At 35.1% G+C, this 25,858-nt stretch overlaps 1 protein-coding gene across 1 annotated transcript in view; it reads right to left on the reverse strand.

Annotated features, from left to right (window-relative positions):
* The window catches only part of LOC114498694 (WD repeat containing planar cell polarity effector), a 295,440-nt gene that overhangs the window by 248,422 nt on the left and 21,160 nt on the right, over positions 1-25,858 (reverse strand). The window contains exons 6-8 of the mRNA XM_028514800.2: positions 20,912-21,026; positions 18,506-18,639; positions 14,861-15,052 (exon numbers count right to left, since the gene is read on the reverse strand). Of these exons, the coding sequence (XP_028370601.2) occupies positions 14,861-15,052; positions 18,506-18,639; positions 20,912-21,026 (441 nt within the window). The remainder of the gene's footprint in view (positions 1-14,860; positions 15,053-18,505; positions 18,640-20,911; positions 21,027-25,858) is intronic.

Here is a 25,858-nt window from a genome sequence, read left to right on the forward strand (position 1 = left end):
CCAAGACAGCTACTGAATGAATAACAAGTGGTAAAGTACTGCAACATATGCTAAACAAAGGGATGATTCGCGTCCCAAGCAGGATGGAGTGGGATGGCACGGATTTCATCGTGCTCCTCAGAACAGCATGCAATTTAAGACTTGTTAATTTTGTTTATTTCTGGAGCTTTCCATTTACTATTTTCAGACTGCAGTTACCACAGGTAAGTGAAACTAAAGAAAGTAAAATTTTGGATGAGGAGGAACTACTGTACATTCCAGAAGTAAAGGAAGTAAGGGTCACAGAGATGGTATAAGTTGCTCTGGTCCCGAAGTTAACAAGTGACAGCTGTAGCTTGAATCCAGATCTGTCTGACTCTAAAAACCAAGGTCTCTGCTAGACACACTGCCTCATGAGCACAGGTAATTAATAAGTTTACATGAGTGTACACATTTTTCTCCATGTGAACAGTCAGGGAATGAGAAGAACCACAAGGCATTAGGAAGCTGAAATGTGGTGAGGGGATCCCACAGAGGAGACAGGATGAGAAAAAGGTGAAGTGATCAAAGAGACAAATTATGCAATGACAATGGAGCTTGTTAGCCGTGGGAATGAGGAAGATGCTAGCTTAAAGCTATTTTTGTCAAGTAGCATATAATGTAGGCAACTTTCCTTTGTAAGACTGAGGAAGTTTAAAAGGCAAAGTTCTTAATAAACTGATTTCTTTTAAAGATGCTTCATTATGAGATTAAGTTGTACTGAAAAAAAAGAGCATACTTTGTAAATATAAATGCAAAATATCTCTAAAATGAAGCAAATAAAAATTATACCTTTTCCTCACAACATGAATTATATAAACACAAAACATTATTGCTAGTTTTTACACCTGAAAAAAAAAAACTTTAAGTTTGTTTTATGATGTTCCGTGGAATCTTTTGAAAGTAGTATATTGTCATGAACAGACAGGGTCAGGTTGGCATTACTCTTAAAATATAATAAAGTGACAGTAGCATTACAATCCAAAATATCTGTATGTTTAAAAGTATTTGACATAGTTAGGTTCAGAATTTAATTGCAAGTTGGACCTGATCCTGTACATTAGCCACAAGCACCCCACACAGAGGCAGCAGCAAATAACAGGGTCTGACTCCTGGTTTTGGTGACAGACAGCTCTGCAATCTTGGGCAAGCTCACCTCTGGAAACTGTAGTTTTCTCATCAGTAAAATAAGGATTTTTTAAATTTTTTTAAGATTTTATTTATTTATTTTTAGAGAGGGAAGGGAGGGAGATAGAGAGAGAGAGAGAAACATCAATGTGAGGTTGCTGGGGGTCATGGCCTGCAACCCAGGCATGTACCCTGACTGGGAATCGAACCTGCGACACTTCGGTTCGCAGCCCACGCTCAATCCACTGAGCTATCCCAGCCAGGACCAGGATTTATTAATCTGTGCTGCTGAATTGCCATATGAATTAAAAATAATGTACCTAATATGCAGGGGACAGAGGAGCCCTCAATATAAGAAGTGGCTATTATTATTTTTCCTGAATACTTTAGCCAGGATTGCAGTTAAAAAGAATGACAGCTACTTTTCCTCAATAAAACCCAGACCTAGTTATTTAGAATTTATGGCTGACACTATACAGGGGTGGGCAAAAGTAGGTTTGCAGTTGTAACACAAATAATACAATAATAAATAAATAAATAACAATACAAGAATAAACTCTGTTTTGTGTACTCAAAACTAAACCTACTTTTGCCCACCCCTACAGTTGCAGACTGTAAATGTGGAAGACAATTTTAAATATAGAAAAAATGTGTGTTGGAAATTAACGTAAAACTGATTTCATTTATTTACAATGTTTAGCACCATGCCTGACATGACAGCAGCTCAATAAACACTACTGAGTGTATTTTAAATAAGACGTACAAAGCTCATACTTAATTTCATGATTTTAAATTTATCTAAATTGATAATTATGTGTTTTAAAAGGTAACAATTTATTAGAAAAAAGCATTTCAATCTATGAAAATAAGAAATCTGTACATACAGATACTGCCATGATAAAAGTATCATGTATCATAAGAAAATAAATGAGCATTATGTGTAGTGACAGTAAATCTACAGAGGGAAATGTCTACAAATAATTTCACTGACACAGCACAGAACCTTAGTGCAAGAGTTTTGGTTAATCAAAAATACTGAAATGACACTCAGATGTTACCTAATTGTGATATTAATATTTTTAATTAAAAGGAAAATGGACTGGGCTTCCAATTAGAATTAGAAGTAAGATATTCTGTATATAAGTAGAGAGAAAAAGACAATCATCAATAGAAATGAGCAACTGGATACAAAAGAAGAAAATTCAGTCTTTCAGTTTTTCTAGGAAAATGCTAATGTGGTGGACCAAGATTATGAAAAGGAAGGCTTTCCAGCAGTCTTTTAAAAAAAGTTATTAGCTTTTTTTCATGGTGCCTCAGAGAAGGTCAGCAGCTTCAGGATGAAGCTGAACATCTCTTTCCTAGCCACTGGCTGCCAGAAACTCATTGAAGTGAACAATGAACACAGACTTTGTACATTTTACGAGAAGCATATGGCCACAGGAGTTGCTGCATATGCTCTGGGTGAAGAGTGGAAAGGTTATGTGGTTGAATCAGTGGTGGGAATAACAAACAAGGTTTTCCTATGAAAAAGGGTGCCTTGACCCATGGCCAAGTCTGTGTGCTGCTGAGCAAGGGACACTCCTATTATACACCGAGAAGGACTAGAGGGCGAATGCACAAATCTGTTTGGGGTTGCACTGTGGATGCCAATCTCAGTGTTCTCAACTTGGTCATTGTAAGAAAAGGGGAAAAAAGATACTCCTGGTCTCACTGATACTACTGTGCCCTGTCCCCTGGGGCCCAAAAGAGCTAGCAGTATCTGCAAATTTTCAGCCTCTCTAAAGAAGATGATGTTCCCCCAACAAGTGGTGAGAAAGCCCCTAACCAAAGAAAATAAGAAACCTAGGACCACGGCACCTAAGATTCAGTGTCCTGTTACTCCACGTGTCCTGCAATACAAGCATCAGTGAATTGATCTGAAGGAACAACATACTAAGAAAAATAAGGAACAGGCTGCAGAATATACTAAACTTTTGGCTACGAAGATGAAGGAGGGGCCAAAGAAAATGCCAGGAACAGACTGCCAAGAGATGAAGCTGTCCTCTCTGAGAGCTCCTACCTCTAAGTCTGAGTCCAGTCAAAAATGAGGTTCTCTAAGAGTAACAAATAAATAAGAACACACATCAATAAAAGTTATTAAAATATAACTTACTGACTAGAGAACAATGTGGTAAAATGTGTTAATACGATTGCTAGGTTTAAGATGTTCTCTTAGCAAGTCATCTGCAAATAAGTTGAAAACAGCAAATAGAAATTATGTAGTTATTGCAAAATACCAAGAAACAGATTTTTTAAAAAATCCAAACTTGCACAGACTAAGACCTCTCTCATCTTATGTTTGTGTGGCCAGGTTTCCCTCCCAAAATGAACTTAGATTGAAGTATTAGTCCTGACATGATCAGGCCAAGATATAATGCTAAGATAAAGAAATGAAATATATGGTGTGTAATGAAGGGAGAAATGCTAAGTGACAATGCCCTGAAGAAAAACCACAAAGAAGAGAGAAGAATCCAAAAAGAGAGGACTATGGCTGGTGATAGTCATGTAACCTAGCAAGATGAATTTGAAGTCGACTCTCATCTTCCAGGAGGCGTGCTTATTGTTGTCCTCTACAAATATCATGGTCAAGAATTCCCTTTTCTCAGAGAACATTCTTGGTCTGCCTTCTCTCTCTCCTCCTTTCCTTTCCTTCTTTTTTTTTTTTTTTAAATTGAGGTATAACTGGCATATAACATTATATTAGTTTCAGGTATAAAACATAATGATTCAATATTTGTATAAATAACAAAATAATAACCTCAATAAATCTAGTTAACATCTATCACCATACTTAGTCACAAAAATTTTATTCTTGTGATGAGCACATTAAGATTTACTCTTTTAGCAACTTTGAATTCTTGATCTGAATCCTATCTCCAACTACTCCACAGGTTTAGTGAATTTTGAAGTCTAATAACTCTTCAAAGAGTCCTAAAATATATACCAGGAGTTTCAGGAACTGGTCATTATAATTCAAGTGGGAATGTCTATGATAACAAAAATGGTAAAAAGTTCTAACAAAGGCAGAGTGAAAAGGTATAACAGTGAGAATGGGAAGAACAGTTTTAGATAATTAAGGGATAAAAATAAAGACTTCTGTAATGTGTGGTGACCTGCTGAAAGTCTGAGAATATGAAGGAAAAGGTCCCTGTTTTAATTCTAAGGTAATAAGAAGGTACAAGGAAGGTAATAGCACAGAAACAGGTGGTGTATGAACAAAACCACAGGCTGTGCAATGTTAGTAGTGGCCAATGAAGTGACATTGTGAGACCAGTCAAGACACAGATGACCATGGCTCAATGGTTCATTTTTGTTACTTTGCTTTAAAAAAACAAAACAAAATTGTGTGGTGAACTGAAAATTTCATAAGAGTGAACAGTGGGGGAAAAGGCAGGAGAACTGTAACTGAACATCAATAGATAAAAAAACAAAGGGAAATTTCAAGCAAAGAAAGAGCAGAAAAAAAATAGACTTTATGAGTGTTAAAGGTCTTGGAATTTCCCAGTTTCAAGGATAAACAAGTTGGCTGTATCATTCCTAAAGTGAAGTGTTTCAGTCAAGTTTAAATTAATCAACTTTAAGGTGGGGAAAAAAAAAACAAAACTGTATTTGAGAAAAGTAAAAGAACTGATCCAAAAGTCATCAAAGGACATACAATATGAGAAGGAAAGGTATATACAGTCAATATGATTGATGCCTTCTCTGGTAGATGTTTTAAAATTAAGAAAGACAAAAATCAGAAAAGCAATCACAGTGAACTGGAAATAGGCTCAAAATTCTGCTTTAGCTATAGAGAATACATATTATGACCCCTATTAAAATCATCCAATATATAAATCAGAAAAAATTTTATTTAGAGTTTCTTTTTCTGGAACTGAAAACTTTTACCAGTAGGCACCCAGGTTATTTAAAAGATTATGCATGTCCTGGAGGGGTAAAGCAGTTGGTTAGAGTATCATCCCAATATGCCAAGGTTTCTGGTTCAATCCCTGATCAGAACAACAAATCTCTCCCTCCCTCCCTCCCTCCCCCTGTCTCTCTCTCTCTCATCAATAAAAAAAAAATTATGTAGCAACCAAAATTCTAGCTTATTAGAATTTATTCTTAAATCTATGTTCCTACCCCTCACTTTGCAGAAACCTTTTAACATAAAAGGCAAACTTCATTTTTAATTCTTTATTGTGAAACATTCAACAACACATAAAAGAGAGAACAATATGATAAATGTGAAAACACACTTTATGAAATATTACCCCTTTGCAACAATTTTTCTAATGAAATAAAATATCAGATACACTCCCTGGATGCTGTGGCTCAGTGGACTGAGTGCTGGCCTGCAAACCTAAAAGTCACCAGTTCAATTCCCAGCCAGGGCACATGCCTGGGCTGTAAGCCAGGTCCCCAGTTGGGGGTGTGTGAGCGGTAACTGATTGATTTATCTCTTATGCCATCAATGTTTCTACTTCCCTCTTTCTTCCTCCCTTCCCCTCTAAGAATAAAATAAAATCTTTAAAAAATATAGATACAAAACGTGCTAGATCTCATTCCCTTCCCTTTCTCCCCAGAGGCCTTGCTGTTATGAATTTTGTATTTATTCCTATTATGTTATTACTACATCAATCTAGAACTATCCCGACCAATATTGTTTTGAATCTTTTAAAATTTCATATAGATGTTATTATTCTGTATCATACTGCTATTCCCTTTTGCTCAACTTATTCTTTTGGGATTTAATCACATAGTCCTAGTTCCTTCATTTCAACTTCCGTTTAGTATTCCATCTTCTGAATACCACACCACAAAATAGGTTTTTATTCTCTTGTTCCTGGACATATAGTTGTTTCTAATTTTTTTACTATTAAGAACAATGTTACTATAAATACTATGGTACATGTCTCCTTGTACGGGTGGGCCAATTTTTCTTAGCATACTTAGGGACTCACACCTTCAACCATACTAGCTGTTTCTAAATTGCTCTGCACAGTGATTTACTAATTTACTTCCAATAAGCAGTGAATGACAGTTCCCTATTGCTCCACATATTTACTTATCCAAATACATCAACTAAAAATAAAATAGTAATAGTTGTTTTCAAATGGATACATCTCTTATTTTTAATTACTTTCAATGAAATCTGATATTTGTATACAGGATAAATATAAAAATGTCTTACAAGCTTAGAAAAACAGACATGTCTAGTAGAAGATATAAACACTCCCTTATCCATAATTTTTGGTATCTGAAAGTTATCAATTTATATGCTTATATTAATAAAATCCTCTGGTCCATCGAACTATTTATTACAACAGCCAACATAATATATAAAAAAGTTATTTTGTGAAAGCAAAGAGAAATATGTCAATAGAACATAATAGAGAACCCAGAAATAGATCCACAGACCGATAGCTTCACTGACTATATCTCACAAAAGAGTAAAAGTGATTCAATGAAGAAAGAATAGTCTTCTCAACAAACAGTGCTAGAACAACTGGACATCCACATGCAAAAACATCAATACAACAGGTCTTAAACTGTTCACAAAAAGTTGGCTCAAACTAAAAGTGTTTATTAGGACCATGAACATGTTATGACAATGTGGCACTGGTGGCACTATTGTTTTGAATCTCTCTAAATCCCCACATGAAAGGGACAGTTCAACTAAATAGTGAAACCAAAAACACATAGAGGATTAGATGAGGGTTAAAAGAGAGCACTATATGTAATGGCTATATTCTCCAATAATGTAAAAAAACTACAACTATTTAAAAACAAAAGGGGAAAAATGAGAAAACAGGCAAAAAGTTTTTGAATGTTCTTAATAGTTTATGTTAGTAATGGTGATATCATTATGATTATTCTGAGACTGTTAGGTATGTACTATGGGATAAAATAAACAAGTAATTGTAAGATATGATAACTCAACTCATGCCTCTGTACTAGGGTTTTTGGCATGGAAGAGAAAAGACACAGATGTACAGAAGAGGATAAATTAAAAAGCCTGTAATCCTGAATTTAAATTACAAATATCAACATGAACTCACTCTGAATACATACATACATACATACATATACACGCATACATATATACATATATATCTTTTTTAATAAAGAAACCTAGAAACAATGACCTAATCAATAACAACAATACAATATCCTTAGCTCCCAAATTTGAGTTTAAAATACACTTTTCCATTAAAAGAAACTAGAGCAAAATTTTTTTCAGACATATCTCCTTGGGCAAGGGGAAAAATAAATAAATAAACAAATGTGTCTATATCAAATTAAAAAGTTTGTATGCAGCAAAGGAAACCACCAACAAAACAAAAAGACAATCTACTGAATGGAAGAAGATTTTTGTCAATGATATATCCAATAAGGGGTTAATATCCAAAATTTATAAAGAACTCATATACCTCAACACCAAAAAACCCCCCAACAATCCAATTAAAAAATGGACATGGGACCTAAATAGACACCTCTCCAAAGAGGACATACAGATGGCCAACAGACATATGAAAAGATGCTCAACGTCACTAATAATCAGAGAAATGTAAATTAAAACCACAATGGGATGTTACTTGGGACATGTCAGAATGGCTATCATCAGTAAATCAACAAATGACAAGTACTCTTGAGGATGTGGACAAAGGAGAATTCTTGTGCACTGTGGAAAACAGTATGGAGTTTCCTAAAAAAATTAAAACTGGAACAGTCTGGAGCAATTCCAGTTCTGGATATATAGCCAAAGAAACCCAAAATAGTAATTAGAAGAATTTATGCACCCCTGAGTTCACTGCAGCATTACTTACAATATCCAAGATATGGAAGCAACCCAAGTGTGTATCAATAGACAAGTAGTTTAAAAAGCTGTGATACATATATACAATGGAGCATTAGTCAGCCATAAATAAGAATGAAATTTTAATATTTGTGATGGCATGAATGGAACTAGAGGGTATTATGCTAAGCAAAATAAGTCAGTCAAAGAAAAACAAATACGATTTGTTTTATGATTTCACTTATATGTAGGATCTAAAAAGCAAAATAAACAAACAAAACAGAAACAGACTCAGATAGAGAACACAGACTGATTGTTGTCCCAGGGGAGAGGGTTTGGATAGCTGGGTGAAAAAAGTGAAGGGATTATGAAGTACAAATTGGTAATCACAAAATAGTCCCAGGGATGGAAAGTACAGCATAGGGAATATAGTCAATAATAATGTAATAACTATGTACAGTGGCAGGTGGGTACTTAAAATATCAAGGGAACCACTTTGCAAAGTATTTGATTATCTAACCACTGTGCTGTACACCTGAAACAAATACAAAATAATAATGAATGCAAACTGTGATTGAAAAATAAAATTAAAATAAAAGAAACTAGAGCTTTTTGAAGAAATGGCTATTTTCAGGACTGGGGTAGGAAATGTACAGGATGTGTATGGAACAGATTGTCATACCAGATAGCAGGGAAGCTACCGGGACAAAAAAAGGAGCCACTTTGAAGAGGCTCCCACTGTCTAAAGAAGACAATCAGCTTCCAAGAGGATAACAATTACAATTTATCAAAACTATTCAATCAAATATGTTTAAATCCATGAATTTCATGTTATTTTTATTTATTTTATTTTTTACTTTTTTATTGTTGATCAAGTATAGTTGTCTCCATTTTCACCCTACCTCAGCCCCCACCCACCTCTGCCTCCCACCCTTGAATCTAGCCCCTTTGTCTTTGTCCATGTGTCCTTTATACATGCTCCTTGGTGGACCTTCCCCTATTTTTTCCCATTATCCCCTCCCCCACCCCCTCTGGTTACTGTCAAGTGAAATAAGCTAACAGTGAAAGACAAATATCATATGATCTCACCTGTAAGTGGAGCCTAATCATAATGTTATTTAAAAAAAAAAAACCCAAAAACTAATTGGTTACTTTCAGGGGAACCAATTCATTATCTTGAAAACTGGTAAAGAAAAAAAAAACATTTATCCTGATTATATTATACAAATTCAACCAATGGGAAAACAAAAGATCAGTGGAACTGTCTTTTTATAAAGTATCTTGGTTAACAAATGAAAAATTAGTAATAAAATTAGAATATCACCATTTTGCAACCCTAATGACTTAATGGATCTACACATTGAGATCCACAGCTGTTAACATCAAAAAAGAGAGACACCCAAAAGACAGACAGCCTGACACTGTGTGCCTTCTGGTAAAAGGACACACTATCCCATAGTCTTGCCAAAACTGACCATAAACTTGCAGAATTTTTAAAAGACAAAGAAACATACTGCACCCCACGATGATTATGCAAATAACAAAATCCAGATGTTGGACACTGCAGTCTCTACAGATACAGTTTAAGGAAAAGAAAGGAATGGGGGAGGAATTTATAATTAAATAGAGAGATTTAAGAGACACATTAAAGCAGCACACTGAAGTGTTTTTATTAGATAATATTAAATTATATTTTGGGGGGATGTATATTTAGGTGATAAAAATATACCAGTATACAAAAAAGTGATTAAAAATCATGACAGAGATTACTTTTGGGGACTGGAAAGAAGTTAAGATTGTGACAAAGTATGTGGTGGTATTTCTGGGCACCTGGCAAAATTCTATTTCTTGACCTGAGTATGGTTCTAGGAGTGCTTCTGTTGTAGTAGCTTATTAAAATATACACTTATTTTTTGTGGTTTTCTTTTTTTTTTCTTCAGCTAAGAAGAAATGATTTATTGTACACACTTAGCCACAAATGATAACAGAACCAGTCCAGAATGTCACAGGTCCAGGGCAAAGGACCAAAAGGGACTATTGTAAGAGCAGTGTGGGTCTCTCAAAAGGTGGTCGCGGAGATCAGACTTTCTGTTCTACATCCATCGACAAGTTCTTGATAGCAGGCATGCAGTCGAACAATTTGTACCAGTGTCCCTGGCCTCTGGCTTCCCTTATTTCTGCTCCTGTGGCTTCCATGGGTACACAAGCTAGCAGTTTACTTGGACCTCTGTCTCATCTTTCTTCTTTTGCGCTTCAGCCTGCGTATTCTCTTCTTCCTCCACTTGGCTCTCATGGAGCAGAGGTTTCTAAGAAGATGGCGTTAATGCCCAGCTGTGGTTTTCTTTATGTGTGTTTTATAATGAAGAGATTAAAAAATACATCACCTCTAATATAGAAAAATCTCTGTTACCTGATTGAAAGCTAACACAGTATATACATTTCTTTGGAAAAGATGTTTTTGAAATATTTTGACTTTTCAGTTGGATACATTTATAATGCTTTCTCACTGCTTCTTTTATCAAATCGTATTACATTAAAAGCAGGTCACATTTTTACTTTCCCATCAGTTGTTGTTCCTCTAAAACACTACAAAAATAGCTACTAACTCTTATGGGAAATAAGTTATCTTTCTAAGGTTGTATTTCCCTAGCTCTGACAACAGGTTTTAAGGTTTAAAAGTTCTGCGTACATGCTTTTGATTAATTTGGTAAACAAATTCAGGGGACCTTTTATGAAACAGGTATCTTGAAATTAACATGATACTGAGAAAGCATTACCAAATCCATACGGCTGAAAAGGTAAAATACCTGCTCAAAGATAAAAGTAAGGAAAGAATAAATTGTGTTGTCACCACATTTTTGACAGTGAATGAATTAAATAGTTCTGAGAGGATGGCAGTAACTTTCCAAAAGTAAGTAGAAAGAGTATGTGAAATTTAAGTAAAAATACTACCATATTATATATGATAACCCACAGATACATTATTAAAAACTGTTTTTAATTTACTGATAAATATTTTTTCTGAAACTATTGTATATTTTTCAAGACATTTTTTTCCTAGACTACATAACTCTGCTTTATGCTTCTAATTAAGATATGTACTATTGTTTAAAGCTCTGTAGTGTGCAATTAGACAAGCTGTTTTCTAATATCCATAAATAAATAAAAAATGTTCATTCTCAGACAGACTGATAATTCAGTCACAGAGAGCTTATTTCTGTTTCCTTTGTTTTGGGTTTTTGTTTTTTTTTAGCTGCTTGGTAAGCCAATTTTCTACTTAGAATATACTGTTAAAACTCTCATTTGGTTCAGTATATGGGCTTCATCCTTTCCATGGTCTGTTATTCAAAAAAAGATGGCTTTAATTATTGTTATTATTTTCTTTTACTATGTCGCAAAGCAGTGGTTCTCAATTTTGATGCACTTGTGAATCACTTAGGGAACCTGTAAAAGAACACTGATACCTCTACCCCTTCTGGAGATTCTGATGTAACTGGTCTGGGTGGGCCCCTTTGTAAATGCTCTGCAGGTGACTGTATTGCATGGCTAGGTCAAGGAACCACTAGTCTACAACCTTGCCAGTGTACCAAAAAATAAAAAAAAAATTTAACTTATTTTTTCTGATTAAACTTGCATGGGGAAATGCTTCTTAAAAATTCTATAGTGTAATAGATACAAAGATTAAATTTCTTCTCTAAAGGTTGCTAACTTTTTCGTTTGAATTTTAGGGTTTAAAATTTATTGTATCTTTTGAGAAATACAAATTAAAACCACAATGAGATAATTACCTCACACCTGTCCAAATGACTATTATTAATAAAAGAACAAACTATAAGTGCTGGCAAGGATGTGGAGAAAGGGAAACCCATTTGCATTGTTGGTGGGAGTGCAAATTGGTACAGCCACTATAGAAAGCCATATGGAATTACCTCAAAAAATTAAAAATGGAACTGCCTTATGACCCAGTGATTCCAGTTTTGAAAATTTCTGAAGAAACCTGAAACAATAATTCGAAAGTACATACACACCCCTATGCTCATTGCAGTGTTATTTACAATAGCCAAGATACAGAAGCAGCCCAAGTTTCCATCAGTCAATGAGTGGATTAAACAACTATGGGACATTTATACAATGGAATACTACTCAGTCATAAAAAAGAAGAAAATTTTACCCTTTGCGACAGCATGAATGAACCTGGAGAACATTATACTAAGTGAAATAAGCCAGTCATACAAAGACAAATACCATTATGATTTCATTTATATGTGGAATCTAAGGAACAAACTGAACTAACAACAAAATAGAGACAGACACATAATATAGAGCAGGCTAAGAGCCTCAGGGTGAGGGGGGTTGATGGGTGGAGGGATCAAGCAAAAAAAACAAAAAGTACTCATGGACTCAGACAACCAGGCAGTGATTACAGGGATGGGAGGAGAGAAGTGGGTGGTATTGGAGGAAGGTATAAGGGAGATAAATGCTAATACAAAAATACAATAAAAAAATAAAAAAGTATATTGCATATTTTATTCTAACATTAGTTCAAGAAATTTATTAGTCACTAGTGAAAATAATTAAAGACATGCTGAATACTACTTTTATAGGGTTGTAGTTTTAGTTCATGACATGCTAAAAAGGTAAAGTGATATAATTCATAAAGATTATGTCTTCACATTCAAAAACATAATTATTTCCCTAAACATTTCTTCAAAAAGACATTCACCTTTTGCATACAGAAGTTCACAGGAGATTCTGAAAAAGAAATATTTCCAAATTTTCCCTACAGTTTAATTTTCACAGAATGACTGAAAGGGCCAAATTCAACACAAAAACTACTTGCAAAAAAGATGAATTATAGATCTTAACATATTAGGATTGACAAAGGGGACATTAACTATGCAATCAGTGGTGAATAATTAAAATCATGTGCAAGTATCATATATAACTTTATTAAAATCTATTCAAATACTTACATAAAGTGGAATATTTTTTTCAGAAATACAAAATATGGAAGGTAATACAAGGAAAAATAGAACTCCTGAAAAACAAACAACCCTTGAAAAGTAGAACCAGTATGAAAAATCTACCTTTCTTGAAAGATACCATACCCAGGCAGTTCTAGAGGTGAGTTTTACCAAACATTCAAGTATTAGATAATTCCTTTTACTGTTTCGGAGAGAAGGAAAAAAAAAAAAAAACAGCCAAATCACTCCATACGGCTAGGACAACCCTGATGTGAAACTTAGAAATAGTAAAAGAAAGTAAAATTGTGTACTAATCTCATATTTGAGCAAATTACAAAGCCTCTTTAATCTTCACTCCTTAATGTCTAAGTAGAATCAATTATTACCCATTGGCTTCTATTATAGATTACACATACTCTATCCATAGCACCACCTAACATTTTAAGTGCACTTACACGTTTTCATATTTGACTTTCATTGGTAGACACTAAGATCCTCACCAGTAGGCACAGTTTTGCATTTATATTCCATGGCATGAAATACAATGCTTATTACTCCATGATCATGCTCAGTAGTTTCTGAATGATGTAAAAAGAGAAAGAAAAGGGCCTTTCAGGTAGAAATAGCAGTAATGTGTATGGGCAGAATCTGGTGGGAAATAATGAGGCAGTGAGTAAACCATCTGGCTAGAACACAGGTTTGTATAACACTGAAAAGGCAAGTCAGAGCCAGCCAAGAGTGGGCTTTTCAGTGCTGAGGCAATTTTAGTTTCAGTATCTACTGAAGGTATTTGAGTAGACAGTGGCTAAATCAGATGTGTGCTTCAGAATCTAGATGAGCACTTTTTTTTTAAAGATTTTATTTATTTATTTTTAGAGAGGGAAGGGAGGGAGGGAGAGAGAGAGAGAGAGAGAGAGAGAGAGAGAGGGAGAGAGGGAGAGAAACATCAATGTGCAGTTGCTGGGGGTTCTGGCCTGCAACCCAGGAATGTACCCTGGCTGGGAATCGAACCTGGGACACTTTGGTTCCCAGCCCGCGCTCAATCCACTGAGCTATGCCAGCCAGGGCCAGATGAGCACTTTTTAGAGCTGTCAGGGAACTGGAGGTGAACTATCTGGTTTAAATCCATTATTTTAAAAATTAGAAAACTAGAGTCAGAGACAGTAGGTGACCTACCCAAGGTCTGTCAGGCAGAAGCTTACAAGGACTAAATTTGATTAAGTCACACAGTTAGTAATATGGTCCAACCAACAGGCAAACCCAGGTTTGTCAGCCTCAAGTCCATGATGTAGATGACAGCAAGAGATGAAGTATGCAAACCAGGGGTGCGCCCTTTTAGGACAGTCCTAATTTCATTTAATACACTCATTTAAAATAAAGGTAATGTATGCAATGTATAACTAAAGACTATTTTAAGTATTTTTACTTTTATTATGAAACAGAACATTTAATAGAATTATAATTAGCTTTATTATATTGTCATTTTATTAATTAATTTTTATCCTCACCTGAGGACATTTTTTTCCCCTCTGCTTTTATAGAGAGAGAGGGAGGAAGAGAGGAAGGGAAAGAGAGAAACACTGATTGGAGAGAAAAACATGGGACTGGTTGCCTCCCATACACACCCTAACCACCTGGAACTGGATCTGAAACCCAGGCCTATGCCCGGTAACCGAGATTATAATGGCAGAGCTAGGAATTGAACCCAGAAGCCTTGCTCTAATCATTACGCTATTCAGGCCAGCCCTTAAATTGTTTTTGTAACTTCTAGGTATGATACTTTTAAGGATCCCATTTCATATTCCTTTTTGAATATTAGGAAAAATAAATTATACGTTTAAAAAAGCATTTGCATTTACTTCAAAATACAAAAAATAAATAATCCTATTTCATTTGCTCTTCAACAAAACATAGATATTTCTTTTATGTTTACCTCTAGTCTTCCTTGAGCATAACCCAGGAGCAGAAGATTGGCTCTGTCCTTCTCAGCAGAGATGGGGGTCCATGGCCAAGCATCATCAGTGACCAGTGGCCACCAGCAAACAACTGTATCCTGAGCACGGTTGATAGCTAGACGACGTGCTATTATCCTGTTGACTGGGCCAGGTATTTCATGATAGGAAATCTAGTGGGTTTAAAAAAACACACACACACAGGATCAGTTTTAATAAAAGTCCTCAAAGTATTGTAATAATTAAAGCATCTGTAAATGTAGATAAATGCAAGTAAATATGCATGCTATACACATGCTTAAGGAGGTGTCAGAATTTACCAAATACTTTTGACGTGTATATAAAAAAGACATATGTTCCAAATTCTCTCCATTTTTAGCAGAGGAAAGAAAAGGAAAAATATGGGTTAGGGAAGAATTGGCTGTGGCAATCTCAATCAATACCAAAATGGACAGTCATGGTTGCTTGACAGCATCGACCTGCACATAAGATTTAAGACCAGCTATGGTAAATGACAAGTTCAGTACTGCTGACCAAGAGTGTCTGAATACTGTTTAAGACATAACATGTTAACAATGACTGACAACAATCAAAGGAAAAACAACTTGAGGCAAATGCCACTTTAAAGAATATGTGAGACATACACACATATGTTACCACAAAAAACTATAAGCCACATCATCATGTGTAAAAGTTTATTCAGCTTCTGAGAATTATGCTTTTCTTTCTTAGGAAGAATTTGTAAAAATTTACTATTCAAACTATGTTTTTTGGAACATGGTTATTTGAAAACATAAGCACAGCACCATCTGGGTGACACATGCCAAGGAAATATAGATTGCACCGTATTTCTGCTTAAGGAATTAATGGAAGGTTGATAGCTTGGAGGAAAAAAAAAACTATCTTGCCATTGCTGGTCAGCAATAATCGAACCACTTTCTGGGGATTAAGCGCATGGCTAAGCCTACTGGACCAGACACTAGCAAAGGGCAGGGGGTCTTCTTATCAGAGAAATGCTTCTGGAGCCAGTCTCACTACATGACAGATTGCTTTCATATTCCTGTCTGCAAGGCAACAAAGGATGGCAGTAATGCGATAATGCCAGAGTGCAATGGGTGTTAAGAACCCGTTGCATTTATGTATTGTATTTAGTAAATAATCAGGCTCATCCAAATTGTGATCTCACCACTCAACCAAGGCCATTAAAATCAAGGTTAATGCTTTAATAATCCTCTGCTATTTTTAAAAATATGGTCAAAAGAAACCCTTTTCTATTTGCATGGCCATAATATTATTGACCTCTTCATCCTCTGAATGCACATCAAAAGGAACTGAAATCAAAGTAATTACCAGTGTTGTTCTCGCATGGTAAATATTTAACTCCTTGCACTGTCCCTTTCACTGTTAAATAAATTGAATTGGATTTTTTAAATGCAGACAGGAAAACTTGTTAAAAGTCAATAGTTTCATGATATTTACCCTGTAATTTTTTTTTGCAGGGTAAAACACTTCAATCTACAAGAATTAAATTATGGTATAGCTATAAAGAAAAGCAGAATTATTTTCTAAGCAGAATTATAATACTTCATACTGTTTCCTTGTTTTCAAATCCAAATGGGCAATGACAGACAACACATGTGTACTTTATACTTGGAAGTACAAATTCTTACATTTAAGCTCTCAATATCATTAGTTCTCTTGTTTGAGAGAAATACCACAATGGAATTACTAAATCCTTAAAAATACATATATTCTTTTGATGCCCCACTTGCTATGTAAACACATTCCTTACAAATTTCTACATGAGGAAATAGAGTTAAACAAGAGACTGACACTGTCAGTCCTCACAGAACACATATCATGTATGTTATCTGCAATTTCATGTTTCCTATAAGTTTGAATGGCATCATATTCTATCTTGATGGCATATAGAGCAAGTAAAAAAGAAGTTGCTTAAAATATCCTTCCAATTGACAAATGGCAGTTTTTACTCAGTATGAAATACTTATAACCAAATATTGAACCAGAATATGAAATCCATGGACTTTCCAAAAGGATTACTTCTCTAATTATAGAAATGTGGAGTGCCATGTCCTAATTTCTCAAATCTAAAGGCAGAAAGAATAAACAAAGAATTCCCTTACTTAAGGTATAAGGGCCCACATACTTGGTCTATTTTCCACATCTTTTCATAAGAAAAGATGATGTCCTGACAGTTCCTCTCTTCTCTCACTAATGGAGAGCTACTCTTCTTCATCTGAGAAGACTTCGTTAAACTATCCATCAATCCTAAGGTGAACAAACTAGTCAAATAACATTTTATATGACAGCATTAGAAACACTTAAAATAGTTTATGTTAATGCATATTGGTTCATTTTGAAGAACACCACTGGTAAATAAACACCATTTCCAGTAAATCTATAATTAGCCATTCTGAAAAATAACATACCATTAAAAATGTTAATACCAACTTTTGACTAACCAAAATAAATACATGAGTACCACTGATTCCCAGCTAAAGAAAATTGATATTACACAAAGTGTTATAGAAGCTCCATAAAGCTGGTAAACAAAACCAAACTGCAGTTTATTACCATGATGAAGAACTTACTCATATTTTATCCTATATTAAAAACCTTTTTTATAAGAATAAATGTTTCTACTAAATAAAATTAGGTCCTCCCTCACACCACTATCACCTCAATTACAGAAAGAATCTCAAAGGGAAAAGAGTAGGTTAAGTACTACTTTTTCAAAAACATACACAGATTCAAGCCACAAAGCTGACGTCTAGAAATCTTTGCCTTTGCTATATACTCCAGGTATGGCATAAGTGCACATCCATTTTAAGGAAGCTGTATATCAGCTCTGTTGCCAGTGAAGAGTGAACTGTCTCAAATCCACGTCACAGAGGCTGGATCAATCTTGCAAACACAAGTCATTGCTAAAAAGAGGCCTTGAACTGAAACAGCCTGGAAAATGTATTAGATACTCATCCTAGCAGAGTATGCCTTCCAAGCAGTTAAAATGTAATGTGGCAAAACTTAAATTAAACACATCATTTAAAATAAAAATCCTGCCCTAACAGATGTAAAGTCCCTGACACAAGGAAACAAATTACTTGGAGTTAGTGAAGAGAGAGATATACTAACATATGAAGATTTCTTTTTGCATTTTCTCCAGTTATAGTTGGAAGGGGGAATCTTCCTACTCCTTGTTTATTACACTTTTTTATTAACTATTAAAAGTAACTTCTTCCTTCTTTCTCTTCTTTTGAAATAGAAGCCAAAGCAACTATCCTAGCCTAGAAAGATAATATGGGTCCTTAGAGAAAAAGAAGAATGGTATTTATACTACCACTAGCAACAAGACCATTTTTTAATATGTAACTTGCCTCTATTATCTGTCCTTCACTTCCATTAGAGCTATATAAATTGCTCCAAACATGCCATTGTTAGACCAACCCCATAATGAGAGTAGAAAAGAAAACTTAGGATGGACACTGTTTCTAATAAATCAAGCTAAATCCAGAAATGTTCAAGAATAATGAGCATAACATCGACTCATGTGATACTCAGTATACCTTAATAATTAATAATATGACTATTTAAATTGAAATCTCTACCTTATAATCCAAAGCTGAGAGTTTTTCCAATCTTTTGCTTATATCAGGAGAACCCATCTTCTTGGTAAACTGAATAAAACATAGTTTGTTTTGTGCCAAAAATGAAAAGATGATGAAGCTGTCTGTGAGAAGAGCTTTAAAAAAAGGAAGATTTAATAATACCATCAAATAATAAGCTAGAATAAAATAATAATGAACTAATAGATTTTTTCCACTGAAATATTACAAAAGGCAATTTTCAAAAGACAAATGTTAATTGAAATAACTAAAGTCTCTTAAGTATCATTATGACATTTTACAAGGATATTAAAGATACTGGAAATAAATGATAATCATCAATCTAATTATGCATGGATTAGATACTTTTCCTTTGTTTCTAAGATCATTTGACACACTCTGATGTTTGGAGACTACTACCAAATATCATATAGTTGGAACTAGAGCTATAAAAGCATAATATAAAGACCATTTCATACCTGAATACAAAGATAAAAACATATACTTTTATTCAAGTTTAGTCTTTAATCCTGTGTTTAATCCATCTGAGAATAAATTGGATTTATTAAGGTATACAGATCAGTGTTCCTTCTGATTTTTTATTTTTAAAATTTTCATCAATGAACCTTCTTTTGAGAGTATACAAGCTAATGAAATAAAGCATAGTATATCCAATGTGTACATTACATAAATTAATATTTTATAAGGAAGATAAGCAAAAATATTTCTATAGCTTTTATTTCTAAAGCATAAAAGTAGGTAGATAATTTTTATCAGGTACAAAAAGGGCTATTAATGTTGTATAAAGTTATTGATAAAAAGCAACTGAGAAATGCTTTATGTTGTTCCTAGCATAAAAAATATTGAATATTTTACATTATTTTTCTTTACTTCTCCCCCTTCATTGTGCAGTGACCAATGGTAGACCTACACAATTAGAGGAGAACCTGGAGAACTGCCAAGAAATCACTGTTATCACAGTCTCATGAGAATGCATTATTTTGGGTACAAATAAAAGAAACAAGTGAAAGAAGATATCTCAGACATAAATAGTGTTGGAAGTCTCCTTTCAATTCTCATAGAGGTGCATCAATATGATAAAATCATCACAGTCACTATTTTATTTGCAGTGTCAACAAAGGGGTCAATTATGAGACATGAAAATGAAACCTCTTCCATAGGAAAGCTTCCTTAGCACCATATTTCTATAAGGAAGAGAAAATGGAATACTTACAATCCTTATTACTATCAGTAATGTTAATTATAGCCATCCTGCAGACTGCTTTTCTTTAAGATGATGAAATTGATTCTGATTTATTCAGAGGTAGCCCTGACCTCTGTCTTTTTCCATTAGACCACACTTTCCCTTGATTATTCAATTTAAGATACTGACCATTTTCAATCTCTAATGAAAATACAATCTGTTTCTTAGAACTTTTACTGTGAATAAAAGAACATAATCTTAAAACTTTAGGAGTCACCATAGTACAGTGCAAAGAAAATATAGTGAAAATATAGTGCATAGTATAGTGCAAATAGGTTCTGTAGCTAGAACCTGGGTTCAACTCTTAACTGTTATTTTCAAGCTATTCCTTAGTATCTTATTTGTGAGCATGTTCTTTAGTATCTCAGCTTCAATTTCCTTATCTATAAGGTGAAAATAACTATACCTTATAAAAGGTTGTTTTTTGAACTAAATAAAATGAGTAGATTGGCAAAGCATAGAGCCTCTTAGGGCTCAATAAATGTCAGTCTCCTACCTTTTAAATATCTGGCTTAAAATCTTTTTCTTATATGCTTTATAGCAATTATATACTACTATGGTATCACTTAATAGGATCCAGATTTACCTAGCATATTTGGCATTGATTTTTTATATTCAGAAATACTGTCCAGTCATTGTGTTGTACATCTGAAACTAATATATGTCAGCTCTATTTTTTTAAAGAAAGAAATACTGTCTAGACTCTCAAAAATTAATACTCATAGACTTCAGTAACAAAGAATCTTCCTAAGAGGCAAAGTGCAGATTTTTTTTTACCAAGAGTTGTGTTGACATATTTGGGTTACTTATTCAGAATTCATTTGAAAATGAAAAATATTTGAAATGTCAACAATGGGAAACTAATTTTGAAAGAACACACCAGCAAAATCCATTTTGAAAATACAACACATTTCTTAAGGAGAAGGTGAAGAATATTCAGAATATGAGCCTAACACTAGACAAAAACTTTGATATTAAATATTAGTCAAAACTTGAATTGGTCCCACGGGTTCTAACTATGCTATTACAAGCAATTACTAGTGTTTTCAAGTCCTCACTGGTAATAATTAGTCTACCTGTTGACACACTATTTCTCCTGCCCCACTGTTAATTGTAGGCAATTGATTTGCACATGGGGTAATTACCATCACTGATGGTGTCTGAGATGAGCTTTCCCACCAGGCTTCTGTCAATCACTACTTTCTCCAGCTGCGGCCCAGAAAGGCTTAGGGACACCAGCACACCTGAACCAAAGAGGAGCTAAAACCAGGTAAAAGGGGAGAGGGGGAGGAAGATATACTGAGGATTAGAACCTTTAAAAAAATCTCCAAATGTATAACTTATATTTACACATGCATCTATACCATGAAATTATAAAGAGTTTTTCTTCATCAGAAAACAATCCCTGACAGATACAGGTGGTTAAATGATGCAACACAACAGGTGCACTGATTAAAGCTATATGCAAAAATCATATTTAGTCCATGTTTATGAAAAGACCAATCTCCGACATACTTAGAAAGTACTCATGCAGAAATAACTGCTTGCACTACATTCAGAAAGGTAATATGTTCTATTAAAATATTTTGAAAGAGCACTATTTATGTCAAAAATGAAAAGATTTCTTGATGTTTGAGTAGTCACTACTACCCATGATAGAAAAGATGTCATCATAACATGAACAGTGAATGTTAACGATTTATTTGGAATCTAAACCCCACTTTTGCAAATAAAGATTTTGTCCATATAAAATATTAAAATATATAAGATCAAAGCAATTATAGTAAAATGTTAAATTCAAAAATTCATAAATAGTAGGATCAAGGGTGGGAGGTGGAGATGGTTGGGGTGGGTGGCAGTGGTAGCAGGAAAATGGAGACAATTATACTTAAACAACAATAAAAAAAGAAAAATGAATTTAAAAAATTCATAAATAAGTAATACATACCAGACACAATTTCTCAAGAAGAGATATGGAAATGTAGTAAAGTTTCCAGGCTTTATCAACATCAGTGCTCACCCAAACACCCAATAAAAGATGAGTTAATATCACCATTATGATTATATACTGCTCTTTTCCATTTGTGACAGCATAATTCATTCATCTCCAAATGTTTAAAACTTCTGAAGTACTATGCATATGCGTATGCTTGTTATCTATGAGATTATGAAATATCAACATTGGAAGAAATTGTTTCACCTTCAAGGCAACAGACTCAAAGCAGATGAATCATGGAATAGCATATGGTATAAGAGGAAAAAAAACAATTGTCAGTAAACTTAGCACAAACATGCCAGCCAAACCCAAAGACAACTATGATTTTAAACAAAATGGGAATTCCCCACGTACCTAGGCATCAAGTCCCAGCTAGAGAGGATGATTCTGTGTCAAGGCATATTGGGACATGTGTGAAAGATAAGCAGCATGAGGTACCAGGGCAACATAAAGAAAGACCACTATTCCCCCACCGCCCAACAGATTTCAGGCATGTGATCGGAAAAGACACTGAAGGGTCCCTTTGTATTTAACTGTTAGAATGCTTGTCCTAATCACCAGAAAGCTTTCTTTAAGTCTTGTGAACATGACTTAATGGACTGTCCACTTCATATTAATGCTGCTAAAGAGGGTAGAAAGAGGTAGGACTTAATCATCTTTACTGGTTTTCGAGAAAGCACATTTGTTCCAAGAATTTCAAATTATTTTCACTACTGAGTTACATCCAGCCCTATACTATACCTTGATGGGAAACACTAGCATTTCCATTTGGGGGAATTTCCCTGTAAGAACATAGCATGCGGTCTTCACTCCCTAAATTCTCCCTTTTCAGGAAGCAAATTTTAGGGTCATCTTTCATACCTAGTTCTTCCCCTTGTAACAGCTCTTCCCTCCCTTCCCCATTTTTTCAAAACATCTCAAAAATAAAGAGAAAAAGACAGATTTTAATCTACTAAAACTTTGTACCTATACCCTTAAGCACCTCTCATTCATTTTCCAGGGACTACTAGCTCCTATGGATACTGGCTAGGCCACCTTTACCTTTTTATCTTCAGTGCCTAGAACCGTGCTAGGGACACAGTATGTGCTAACTTAATGTTTTGAGAAATAATCATAATTAATTCATGATAGGATCAGATAATTGATAGTTAGACGGATTCCATTTCCACATGACATGGAAGTTCCTTCTGCAGCATCCCTTCAAGCATCCTTCAAACATCCAGCCCATGCTTGAATACTTCTGGTGACCAAGAGCTTATTACCTTATAAAAAAGCTATTACACCACTGGACAATTCTAATCAACTTAAAGATCATCCATTCACTTCTTTCATTCAACAAAAATTGAATGTTGAATATATAATATGTCATGCACTAAACTAAACCTAGTGGCTCAAAAGTGAATCAAATATAATCCTTAAAATAGGTTAAATGTAGGTTAACAGAGAGAGCTAGAAATACACAAGTACATAAGTATAAGAAAGTGCTATTACTGGTCCTGTTATTATAGAAGTACCTACTGTGCAAAATAAGGGGATTAAGAAAGAGGCAGTGGCATTTAAGGTGAAGACTAACACTGCCTTCTTAGGACATCTACAGTAGCCCCAGTTTTCTTCAATAGCACTTTTTTAAATATTAAAATTTTGATTAGAAACATGGACTCTAAAATCAGAATGAAATTAGCACTGGCTCTGCCTCTTACCACCTTTATGACCTTGCAGGAATTACTCTCCTTCTCTATAATTTCACTTTTTCATCTAAAAAGAGATAGGATAATATCTACTTCATAGGATGAGGACTAAGTAATTTTTTACAAAAGGTATTTGGAATAATGCCTGGCACATAGTAAATGTTTGTAATTACTATTCTTACTATTCAACCACTATTCGTATAATATATTCTCACGATATTGTTTGCCATCTCTGAACACATTCTTCTGTCTTTTTAAAAATCTCATGCCCAGATGGGACTCAGTATTAGACATAAAACACTAGGCTCCAGGTGAGTTATAACCAGTACAATCTTTTATTGCCTTTCCTATTTGCTATGATTTTGCAAGGATATTGTCTCCAAGGTATTTGCAAGTTCCTTCAAAACTTCGGAGTTTAATTTGTCTAAGTCTCAATTTCTTATCCCTCATTTTCTACTCTCACTGCCATTATCATCACTGCCATTACTGCTATCGTTGCCATCAGTCAGAGGGTGGGCCTGGCTGCCCACTTCAGAGGGGCAGACTGCACAGGGGCTACACAGAGGACAGGGATGCACTGGGATGCAAGGGTACCCTGCAGACTCTACCTGGTTCCCCAGATGTGCAGGCACATTGTCCAGCATTGAGAGGCAGACTGAGGGCTGCAGCATCTCCAGGCTTCCTGACACAGGTCCTGCAGGCTTCCCCCAACCCCACTGACCCTGATACTACAGACAGTCAGGGGGCATGGGGAGTCTCCCCCATTACCCAAGACAGCAGCAAGAGGAGGTTCTTACACTGAGCCACCAAGAGCTAGAAAGATTAATTCACAGAACCCCAGCACTCCAAAAGCTAGCAAGATAACTGGATAGAAAAAAAAGTCCTCCCCTCCCTATCCCCACACAAACTGTGGGCTTGAGCAGGAAAGGGAGATGTTCTTTGAGACGGGAGTCCACCATTCTCCCAGGTCATGAGGCACCTGAATAAAACCTCTTTCCTTTTGTACCAGCACCAGCTTCATGAGTTTGGCTTTCATTGCAGCAGGCAGCTGAACTTGTGCTTTTTTGGTTACACATCATGAACTCTCCTCGTCTAATAGAAATTGTTTTTTCCATGTATGAACATTTGTTATAAAATTAATTCTAAAAGACTTCTTTTGTGGGATGGACATAGAAAATGCAACCTGTGAAAATAGGTAAAAGAGGGAACTTACACTGGAAGGTTTCAAAGGGGAAAGAGTCAAGGTGCTGTAGAAAAGGGTGCATACATCAATAGGTAACTGATCTATGAGTGGAGATAGTGGGGATAGATAGATTTAGGGACTGTGAATCCTGCCCAGTGTGCTTGGGCATTCCTTCATAATCTTTCTCAAAGGAGGTTCATACACTCAACTCATTCATTCCACAAATACGTCATTAGTACTTTCTATGAGTCATGCCCTATTCAAGGTGCTGAGGATACAGCAGAGAACAAAACAAAATACCCTTGCCCTTACTCCCCTCAGGGAGCCTGCATTCAAGTGTGAACACAGGAAATGAATAGTTTTAATATAACACCAGATAGCAATAAGAACTACAAGGAAAAAATAAAGCACAGTAAGAATGGGAATTATAGGAAGATGCTGTTTTAAGAAGGATGACTAAGAAAGAAAGAAAAAGACCTCTTTGAAGAGATGAAATTTGAGTACGGACTCAAGTGAAGCAAAGGAACTAGACGTAAGGTGTTTTGGAGAAAGGGAGATTGAGTCAGCAGACAGCAAATACAAAAACTCCAAGGTCAGAATGTACCTGGAATGACTGAAGAAAGCTAGGGCAGTGTAGCTGGAGGGGAGTGAGGATGACACATTCACAGAGAATGAAATCCCAGAGATAGTCAGGGGCCAGGTTAAATTAGACCTTTTCGAAGAGGAGCTATTGTGATTTAAGCAGCAGAGAATTATAATCTAATTTATGTTTTAAAGGCAAATTGGGCAAGAGTAGAAGCAAGGTGACACTAGGAAACTGGTCTAGGTGAGGGAAGATGATAATCTGAACCTGAACAATAATGCTAAAGGAAATGATAGGTTGAAAGATTTGAGATATATTTTAAAGAGGATCAACCAGGACTTGCTAAAGGATTGGATAAGGCATACAAGAGAAAAACTCAAAGGTGTTCAGGCTGAGCAACTGGGTTTACTAAGACAGGGGACTGAGGGGGGAACAAATCTAGAGTGGAGGGAATCAAGAGTTTGTGTTTGAACATGTTAAATTTAAGATGCTGATCGATGTACAAGTAGATATATCAACAGACAATCAAAATGAGTTTGCAGTTCAGGGTCAGCTGAGGGCTGGAGATGTATATTTGGGAGTCATCAGCAATAAATAGGTAGTATTTAAAGTAATAAAACTGGATAAACTCTTTTTAAAAAA

Source organism: Phyllostomus discolor, chromosome 6 (assembly GCF_004126475.2).
Source record: "Phyllostomus discolor isolate MPI-MPIP mPhyDis1 chromosome 6, mPhyDis1.pri.v3, whole genome shotgun sequence".
Classification (NCBI taxonomy): domain Eukaryota; kingdom Metazoa; phylum Chordata; class Mammalia; order Chiroptera; family Phyllostomidae; genus Phyllostomus; species Phyllostomus discolor.